Source organism: Melanerpes formicivorus, unplaced genomic scaffold (genome assembly GCF_026170545.1).
Source record: "Melanerpes formicivorus ecotype bairdi unplaced genomic scaffold, bMelFor1.0.p_v2 SCAF_295, whole genome shotgun sequence".
NCBI classification, from domain to species: domain Eukaryota; kingdom Metazoa; phylum Chordata; class Aves; order Piciformes; family Picidae; genus Melanerpes; species Melanerpes formicivorus.
The window spans coordinates 138,119-148,746 of record NW_027142647.1 but is presented as its reverse complement, the minus strand read 5'-3'; the positions used below and the strand labels follow the sequence as shown (position 1 = coordinate 148,746).

The 10,628-nt window shown below is 52.0% G+C and overlaps 1 protein-coding gene across 1 annotated transcript in view; it reads right to left on the bottom strand.

Annotated features, from left to right (window-relative positions):
- Nucleotides 1-4,522: 4,522 nt before the first annotated feature.
- Nucleotides 4,523-10,628, bottom strand: part of LOC137458933 (zinc finger protein 84-like) — a 123,743-nt gene continuing 117,637 nt past the window's right edge. Inside the window, exons 2-3 of the mRNA XM_068170217.1 lie at nt 4,923-5,479; nt 4,523-4,841 (exon numbers count right to left, since the gene is read on the bottom strand). Of these exons, the coding sequence (XP_068026318.1) occupies nt 4,523-4,841; nt 4,923-5,479 (876 nt within the window). The remainder of the gene's footprint in view (nt 4,842-4,922; nt 5,480-10,628) is intronic.

Below are 10,628 nucleotides of genomic sequence, written 5' to 3'. Positions count from 1 at the left end.
CAGGCCAGCCTTCCAGTATCAGCAGCCTGTTACTCTTTCTTGTCCTGAAACCTTCCATAGATACTTTCTGCTTTCCTACAACTCCCCATTTTTATATGGTTTAAACCAGCAGCCATCACTTGTGTCCTGACCATCCTCCTGTTCCTGAAGGTTATGATTACAAACACCATGAACACTACAATTACAATGCCAATCACCACAAGGATTCCACCTCTAACCCACACTTGTAGATTCAGACCTGAGAACCAATTGTTTGGATTCAGCCAGCTCAGATCTTTGTTCAGTGCTTGCCATGTTGAATCAATCCTCACCTGGTGTTTATTTGCTAATTGCAGTTCCAGCTGATGCTTCAATGTTTGGACATTATATTTCAAGGAGCAATCAAAGGCCCCATGTAAATGTGACCTGAGTGAGTTCCAATCATGCTGAGAGTCATTCCAAGACAAGGATGTTACACACGTCCTGCTTGTGATATTCCCATCACACTGCAGTATCATATGGGTCTGCAAGGCAGCTTGTTGGTCTCCTAACCAAACAACACTGGCCTCAAGCATGCATAACCTTGCCATTATTTTCTCATCTATAGCTTCCTGCAGCTGCAGATCATTTGTCACATTGGTCAATAAAGTTCTCACTGTGTCTGCAGTTTCTATGCCCTTTGTCAGAGCTGTACCTGAAGCAGCTGGGGATGGTAATATTATCACAGCTGATATTATGGCAAACATTAACCATCCCACAAATCTTTTTGTCCTTTTTCTAGAATCCTTTAGTCCCTGGTCTAATAGCCTGAGAACATGACCCAATCCATTCTCACTCTCCCACCCTCTTGTCATATTCACTGGGATCCATACCTCTGCCCTTCTTCAGAAGGGAATGATCATGCTCCACTGATCAATGTCCTTACTGTAATGGGTTGGGGCAGACCCCTCCCCACCAGGGGCAGAAATAACGACTCAGACAAACGGATTGCAAAAGTGATGGAAAGTTTAAATGGGGAAGCAATAAAAACAACGATGAAAGTTGTACAGAGAACCACAAGCACCGTGACAAAAGAGAGAGATCCCAGAACATACCCAAGAACATCCCATCCCCAAACACCCAAACCCCACAGGGCTCTTTCCTCCCCCCCCAACCCAGCCTTGGGCCTAGGCAGGCCCAAGGGAGGCAGCTCACGCCATTTTACCTAGGCAGCAGCAGGGGACAAAAGAGGAAGTGAAGACCCTGTGTGGATGTTTTATAGGGGGAGCAGGGCATTATGGGAATGCAATACCTGGTTTCCTGTGACCACCCCCCTGGGCTGGGCCCACCCCTTGGGACCTCCCAGGTGTGGTCTGTGCAGTGGCATCTGGGCCAGCGCCCAGCCTAAACCACCACACTTATCAATAATACAAATCTTAAAGGTAATATTGCTACAACTAAGATGATAAATGCTTGATTCGTTATAGATTATACAATCAACAGCTATTCCTAACACCTATGGGTGGGTAGTACACACAGCAGCAAAGGAACTATGAAGTACAGGTTCTACTAAGATGCCTTTACACTTATGAGGTGGTGGAGTCGCCATCACTGGAGGTGTTTAGGGGGAGACTTGATGGAGTGCTTGATGCCATGGTTTAGTTGATTAGATGGTGTTGGATGATAGGTTGGACTCGATGATCTTGAAGATCTCTTCCAACCTGGTCTATTCTATTCTATTCTATTCTATTCTATTCTATTCTATTCTATTCTATTCTATTCTATTCTATTCTATTCTATTCTATTCTATTCTATCCTACCCTACCCTACTCTACTCTACTCTACTCTACTCTATTCTACATAGTTCTCTTTACCAATGGTAAAGCTAACCTCCACGATTGTTTCCTTATCACACTTTCAGTACCATTCCATGATACACAAGATGATTTTATATTTGTGGATTCACATCAAGAGATACAAGAGTTAGCCTCTTACACCACCCTGTCAATCAAAGATAGAAGCAAGAAAGAAAGGAAGGAGGAAAGAAGTTTTAAACAATTTTTACAATAGACATGAGTTTTGATTGGCTAATGGCACCAATCTGTTTTACACCATCATTAAACACCAGTAGCATATTGGACACTACATTTTGAATCAGTTATATAAAATTACACAAGGTAAAAGAGTAACAATGCTGAACCCCATAGCAAATAGGACAAAATTTGTTTCATCCCTGTTCCTGCTGGAAGCCAGGAGAACAAATCCATAACCTACACCCTGCCCCAACAGTCCTTCAGTTGGAACTGAAGTGAGAGCTTCCTTCCAGATTCAAATGTATCTGCAGGGATAGGAGGAAGGTAGAGTCCTTGAAAGATGTCTTCTGTGATGATGCTGTGAGGAAACTTTTTTCCAAGGGTTGCAGTCTGCAAAACTTGAGAGGTCTTTTATATTGTAGCAAGACAAATCCATCTGTCAATACATCAAGGAATCTTCAGCATTCGAGTTTAAATGAGAAACACAACCTTCCAAACATACAAAACTGCTATTGCCAGGTTTCACACACACAGAGAGGTTGTCTGAGCCACCCCCTCAGGTGCTGTCCCTGAAAGAGTTGGCTTAATTGCTTTGAATGGGCCTGTAAGTACCCTTGATTGTTACAACTTCTTTCAAAGCCAAGCTAAACACAAACCCTTTTTCCCAAACCATGTTCCCTGCACACACACATACCCCACCTTATTTTTTGTTTGGAGTCCTTAATGATTCACCCTGAGAACAGGGTGCCCTCTGACCTGACAAATGGACCAACCCCCTGCTGGTATCATGAGATGCCAGAAGGGCAGAGGGTAGAGAACCTCAGGAGTCTGCTCACAAGTCCTTTATTACAGCTTTGCAGAGTCCCCAGCATGACAGATTCTTAGAGTGTCCTTAACATCACAAGGCCCAGGAGCCCTTAACAGAAGAAGTAGCTAAGAGGAGTGGAAGTCCCTAACCCAATCTCTCTTGGCCAAAGTACCTCATTTTGGTAGACTTTCTTCCCTCCCCCATTGAATCATGGCAGCAGTAGAATCCAGCCCTGTGTACAAACTAAAGCATGCTCCAGTCAAAGGGGCCAGTACCTCTGGCTTATGCAGGATCCTGTTCTTGGCTCACACAGGAAAACAACTTTGCAGCTTGGAGTTGGTCAGCAGAGAATCAGAGGCTCTACACATGGCCCAGCAGCTGCCCTTGTTTGCAGAACAGCAGCTGCAGGACAGGAAAGGAGGAGAAGCAGGGAATTCTAAAGCAAGGGATCAGCACCACCTGGCATCCAGCGCTGGCTCACCAGCCCTAAAAGCTTTCTGCAGTGGGGCAGCTCCACACCCCCAAGTTGCTCTCACAGTTTGAGAGTTTCCCAGTCCCACCTGCAGTTGCACTTCCTTAGCTGCTTCCCAGTTCCTTGCCCAAGTGCCCTTCTGGGGTTCTCTGTATGTTGGATAGCTCCAAACTGTGCCTGTGGCAGTTATTTGTGGGGAGAGGTCTCTCCAGCTGAAGACCATGACATTTGCACAGGCACTTTCAGCTCCCAAGGCAGCATCTTGAGCACAGGACTTGTGGATTTGTGCAGCAGCTCAGCCAGCTCCAGCTTGCGTAGCAACAGCTCACGGTTCTGCCAGGCACACTGCTTAGAGCTGCAGAGCTAAGTTCAGATCCAAGTGTAAGACAAACATCCTGGGGGAACATTTCTGGGCACTGTGCTGAGGCACAGCATCCTTTCTTGCCATGATTTCACTCTTTGCACTCTCAAATATCCTGAAAACTCAACACTCAGAGAAATCTCTTCCCACTTCTGTGTGGATGGAAAGGCTGAGGGAAGCCCCAGGTCAGCAGGAATGCATGAGGAACACTGCTGAGCTAGGGAGAAGGCTTTTGGAAGCCCCAGGCCTGCTGGAAAGCAGCAGAGTTCTGTAGTGGAAAGCTGGCAGAAGCTGTCCAAGGGCTTCCAAACACCTCCCTGAGATCCCTTCTGCACCCTCCAAAGATTCTGAAAATGAATTCTAGAACACTCCTGGCCCCCCAAAACACCTAACATTCCTTGACACTATGAAAAAAACACTGAGATGTCCCTGAGAACACTCCCAGCAAGACACTCTCCAGACTCTTCTGAGAATCTCACTTTGACCTCCCTGAACTGGGCACACAGCTCCAGCCCCATTCCTAGAAAGCGAATGCCCTCAGCATTTGGGCATTGTGGGCAGGAATGTCTGAAATAAAAGCAAGCAGACAGGATTTGGGTAACTTTGGCCTTGTAGCGATACAACTGGGCAATGGACAGAGGAATTTTTACCCTTGGGGATGAACCAGAAAAAAACGTGAAGCTCAGCCCAGCTCCAATGGCAGCTCTGGCTATGCAACTCAGCACTGTAATTGTTCTCATCAGCACTAATTGGTGTTCAGAAGGGCAGGAGGTGTTTGTTCCTGCTGGACCCCCAGCCTCTGAGAATTGCAGAGGAAAAAAGAGGTGATTTTGGTGGTGGAAAGGCCTCCTCAGAAGGGTCATGATTATACCAACAGACTCTGGGTGCATCTATTTATGCCTCTTCTTCCTTGCAGGCTGATCTGTGTGTGCGCAGCGGTGCTTGCTGAGATATCCTTTCTGGGTGAAGCTCTTGCCACACTCAGCACAGGTGAAAGGTTTCTCACCAGTGTGCACACGACGGTGTTTGTTGAGGGTGCCGCTATGAGTGAAGCTCTTGCCGCAGGTGACACAACTGTACGGTTTCTCACCGCTGTGGGTGCGTTGGTGCTGGATGAGTATAAAGCCGGCGGTGAAGCTCTTGCCACACTCAGCACAGGTGAAAGGCCTCTCCCCGCTGTGGATGCGGCAGTGGATGGTGAGACTGTCGCTACGTTTGAAGCTCTTGCCGCAGTCCCCGCAGGTGAAGGCCTTAGTGCTGTGCACAGTGCGGTGCTTGTGGAGGAGAGACATCTGTCTGAAGCTCTTGCCGCAGTCCCTGCAGGTGAAGGTCTTCTCAGTGCTGTGCACACTGCGGTGCCTGGTTAGGCTTGCACTCTGAGTGAAGGTCTTGCCACAGTGGGCACAGCTGTAAGGTTTCTCACCACTGTGGATGAGTTGATGCTGGATGAATTCAGTACTCGTGGTGAAGTTCTTGCCGCACTCAGCACAGGGAAAAAGATTCTCTCCAGTGTGGATGCGGCGATGGGTGGTGAGAGTGGAGCTGTGTTTGAAGCTCTTGCCGCAGTCCCTGCAGCTGAAGGCCTTCTCACTGCTGTGGGTGAGGTGGTGTCGCCTCAGATGAGAGCTCTGCCTGAAGAGCTTGCCACAACTATCACAAGAGAAGGGCTTCTCTCCAGTGTGGGTGAGGCAGTGCCAGGTGAGATTAGCGCGATAGGTGAACCTCTGTCCGCAGTCAGCACAGGTGAAAGGTTTCTCTCCAGTGTGGGTGCGGCGGTGCTTGATGAGCTCAGAGTTCCAGCGGAACCTCTTGCCACAGTCACCACAAACGAAGGGCCGGGAGCCAGGCTGTGGGCAGTGGTGCTTCACTAGCTCTGAGCCACCTGGGAAGCTCTGCCCACACTCAAGGCACTGATTCAGCTCTTTGGGTGACACTGAGGGACCTGCTCTGGCTTCATCCTCCTCTTCAAATTCCTTTTCCTCCTCATCCTGATCACCTTCATCCTCATAGTTATCCTCCTCTTCATACTCGTCGGCATTACAGTCATCATTCTCCTCAGCATCACCATCCTCCATCTTGTCCTCTTTCTCCTCCTTCTTCCTCACCCTTCAGGCTGAACTTAGGCTGCTCTAACTTGATCTCTGTGTGCTGCTTCTCCTCCCAGCTTTTGTCTGAGACCTTCTGTGAGGCCATACTGTGGGAGGGAGGGGTCACAGCTGTGCAATAGGGAAGATGGAAGCACCTGAGCCCAGGACCTCAAACCCTCAGATCCTGCCTGGCTCATGACAATCCCTGACTCCCAACACCCAGATGGAGAAGAGAATGCAGAGGGGACCTCAAACCTTCAGTTTCTGCCACAGTGTGGGCTCAGACCTATAATACCTGTACTGAGACCCCAGCTTCCTGTGATCAGTGCCCTGAGGTACCCTGGGGCTTACAAGTGGTCTTGTCCCACTCTCCTCGAGCCTGGTGGAATTGGCAGAGTGGTTCCTGCCCCAGGCCCTGTCCTTTGATCTCTCCTGGCTCACACGATGGAGGCAGCAGCATTGACCAATGAAAGACCAAACCACCTTCAACCTTCTCCCACCACCCTCCATGTGGAAGGTGCCCTGGGAATCTGGGATTCTGGGGGCTGGGGTTCTGCTGTTGCCCCACTCTGGATTTCTTACCTGCTGGGCTGATCCAAGGGGCAGATCTGCAAACTCTGCTCTTCCACAGCACACAGGGGCAGGGATGATGGAGAGAGAGGGACACAGGTCCTGCCACAGAGAAGCAAAGGGCTCAGAAAGGACTGACCTGCAAGGGATGGCTCAGCACTGCCCAGGATCAGGCAGCACAGCTCAGTCTTGCTGGGGGCAGCTCCCAAGCCCAGCAGCACAGCCACAGCACACAGCCAGGGCTGATCAAGATGGGAGACCTCAACAAGTGCAGACTCAGCTCCTTGCCCAGCACACAGACCCCAGCACACAGCTGCAGGCCAGCACCACAACACAGCTGCCTCCACACAGCCTCTCCCAGGCCTTGCCTAAAGTTTCCTCACACTGCCTGCCCTGGCCTCTGCTGCCTGCAGCTGCCTTTGCCATCAAATCTTGCTCTTGCCACAGCTCTCCTCCCTAGCCCTACCCCCATCACACTCACTCTGTGCTCACCTTTGCCCTGAACACACCTCTCTGCTGCTCACTCCCCAAGAAAAGACCACAGCAGCCCTCAGGACACACACAAAGGGAGCTTCATGCTTTCTGGAGGTGCATCGAAGGGGAAAGTGACTTGCTCAGCTTCTTGCTAAACCTCTTTAGCCCTCATTGAGATGCTGGAGGAGTCTCTGGCTCCTGCCCAAACCTCACACCTCCAGCACCCTTCACACACCTGCAGCCCAAAGAGACTCACTGGAAAGAGTTTGGCTTCTTCATTCCCTGACCATTTCTCTCAGCTTGCTCTTTGCAGTTGTCCTGGAGCTGCCACTCCACATCCCCAGAGAAAAATGAGGTTTTGTGGGAGGGCACAGTGCCCATGGGCTGCTGTTCATCTCCCAGCTGACACATGCAGAGCTGCAGCACAATTCACTCCTTTCACCTCCTCAAATGCGACCAGATTCTGCCATTACCTTTCACCTCCTCAAATGCGACCAGATTCTGCCATTCCCTGCACACACATTTGCCACCTGGGCCCTAGATCTTCTCTCCCCTTTTGGGGGCACAAGGCCTAATTCCTGCCTGAGCACACCCAGGCCCCTCTCTCAGTCCCAGCCCATCCATGGCCCTGCTGCCTTGGCTCTCCCATGGCCCTGTGTCCCCAACCTCCACTGCCACTGCAGCTGGAAGGGTGGAGTGGGAAATGCTGTGGCTGAGGAAGCATCTAAGCAACTGGGCTGGAAGCAGCAGCACAAGAATGGAAGGGGCCTGAGACTAAAGGCTGGGATCAGCTGGAGGGCTGAAAGAACAGCACCAAGCCAAGGGGGGGTTACAGATGAGGGCTGGGGAGGGACCCTGCAGACACCTCAGGCAGCAACTGATGAGAGCAAGGGGGACAGAGAGGGAGTAAGACCTCAGGTGACTCCTGCCATGGGGTATGGATGGGATGTGTGGCTAAGAGCCCTGAGTGCCTGCTTGGGCTGGGCTGGATGTCAGAAGGGATCAGGGGATGTCAGGGATGTCAGTCCTGAGCCAGGCAGGGTTTTGGGCTTTGAGCTTCTGGGGTCAGCTGATGCCAGCACCATTGGAGGTAGGAGCCAGGCAGAGCCACACAGCTGCTGAATTAAACCCTCCCACCCCCTGCAGCCTTCACCCTCCATCTCTCCATCCAGTGCTCCATCTCCACTCACTTGCTGCCCTCAGAGTCCCCAGGGTCCCCACAAAATCCCAAGGGATGATTTACATATCCATCATGGCCCAATAGAAGTCCCTGGATGAGAACATGGAGGAGAATCCCTGTGGTGAGTGGAAGGCACTGGGATGTCTCACACCAGCGAGTAGAGACCTCCAGAAGGGACAGTAGAGTCCAGAGCTACACCACAAAGTGTCATCTAGCTTAGTTCATTCCCACAAGGCCTGCACCCACTCTCTACAAAGGAACAGCACAGGATCTCCAACCTCCTTTGCCCTTCCTCTCTGCTCCCAGCAACATCTTCTGGGATCTCTCTCTGCAGAGGAGCTTTGAGGCCTTGGCAATGCTGCCAACTGCGGCCTGCAGTGCCTGGCTCACCTGGGAGCTGCCTACCAGAAGCTGTAACTGCAGCTCTTGGGTATGGGGGAGGAGGGGCAGAGAGGCATGGGGGAGGGGGAAGGCATTTGGGGCCTGGGGTTCTGGACTGCTTTGGTGGAGCTCTGGAGGAAGCTTTGGCCTAGGGAGGTTGCTTGGCTCCCGTGGCCCAGGCGCACTATGGATTGTTGTGGATTGGATGCTTTGCACTGTAGGATGCAGCTCTGAACAGCACAGCCATGGAAACTGCCCAATTCTATCCAACCCTCTGGGCACAGCTTGGCATCAACTCCTTTCACAAGGCTCAAAGAGAGCCTCTCTGGCTCCTGAAACCTAAGACAATACCCTGCAGAACAAGTTGGAGGAGCTCAAGGGGACAAGCTGCAGAGGGGGCCCAGGGCAACCTCCTGAGCTTCAACAAGAGCAAGGGCAGGGTCCTGCCCCTGGCCTGGCACAATCCTCACAATCAGGACACGCTGGGGGAGGAGGGGATAGGAAGCAGCCCTGCAGAAAAGGACTGGGGGGTGCTGCTGGACAAGAAGCTGGACAGGAACAGACAGGGGGAGCCTGCAGCCCACAAGGCCAAGGCCAGCCTGGGCTGCACCAAAAGCAGCATGGCCAGAGATGGACAGAGGCCATCCTGGCACTTTGCCCTGCTCTGCTGAGACTTCACCTGCAGCACTGCAGCCAGCTCTGGAGCCCTCAACACAGGAAGGACAGGGACCTGATGGAGAGGGCCCAGAGGAGGGACACAAAAGTGATCAGGGGCTTGGAGCAGCTCTGCTACCAGGACAGGCTGAGGGAGCTGGGAGTGATCAGCCTGGAGAGGAGAAGAGAAGGCTCTGTGGAGACCTAAGAGTGACCTTCTGGTACCTCAAGGGGACTACAAGAAGGCTGCAGAGGGACTCTTTGCAAAGCCTGCAGGGATAGCACCAGAGGCAATGGCTTCAAACTAGAGCAGAGCAGATTGAGATGGGAGGTGAGGAACAAGTTATGCACCAGGAGGCTGCTGGAACACTGCAACAGGTTGCCCAGGGAAGGGGTTGAGGTCCCAGCCCTGCAGATGTTCAAGGTCAGGCTGGACAGGGCTCTGGGCAACCTGAGCTAGTGCAGGATGTCCCTGCTGACTGCAGTGGGGCTTGGACTGCAGCACCTTTGCAGCTCCCTGACAACCCAAACCACTCCAGGATTCTAGGAGTCTAAGTGCAGCCTCCAGGGATAGCAGGAAAAAGATGAGGCAGAGGAGGACAAGGAAGAGGACAAGGAGGAGGAGAACCAAAATCCCTTCCAAACTCCTCCAAACCTCTGCCAAATTCCTGGAAAGCTCTTCCAGCTCTGCAGAGTTCATTCTCAAGAGAGCTGAGGGAGTTGCTAGGCTCAGGGATGTCTTGCACACTCGGCACAAATGCTCCAGAAGCTTTCCAAGTGCCCTCAAAACCAGCAGCACAGCTCTGCTGCCACACAATGCCAGGCTGCAAGGGACCCCAAGGCTCAGCTGCTCCAACCTTGCCAGCTGACACTGGCCTGGAAAGGAGCTGGCCCAGCCCCCTGCCAAGCTGAGCCTTCCAACTCTGCCCTGCAGGGCAATCCACCACTGCCCTGGGGAGATGATTCCAATGGCTGACTGGCAGGGAAAAGCTTTTGCCTCTGCAGGGCACTGTGCCACTTCAGCTCAACTCTTGCAGCTCAGAGCCAGCCCCCAAGCTCAAGAAGCAGCAACTAAGGCCAGAGCCAGACCCTGAGCCCAGCACCAGCCCCTGAGCTTGAGAACCAGCAGTGAACATCAGAACCACTTCCCAAGCTCAAGTACCAAGCCCAAACCTCAGCACCAGCCCCCAAACTCACACTCAAATCCAACATGCAGATGCAGCTCCTGGGCCTGATCAGAGCCAGCAACTAAGCTCAGAACCACTTCTCAAGCTCAACAACCAGCCCCCAAGCTCAGCACCAGCCCCTGAGCTTGAGAACCAGCAATTAAGGTCAGAAACCCTTCCTAAACTCAACAACCAGTCTCTGAGCTCAGTGGCAGCCCCAGAGATTAAGAACCAACCCCTGAGCCCAGAGCCAGCCCCCAAGCCCAAGAAGCAGCCCTGAGCTCAAGGAACAAGCTCCTGAGCTCAGACCCAGACCCTGAGCACAGAAATAATTCCTGAGCTCAGAGCCGGCCCCTGAGCTCTAGAACCAACCCCCAAGCCCAGAAACATTTCCCAAGCTCAAGAACCAACCCCCAAGCCCAGAGCTGACCCCTGAACCCAAAACCAGCAAGTAAGGTCAGAACCAATTTCCTTAGCTCAAGAG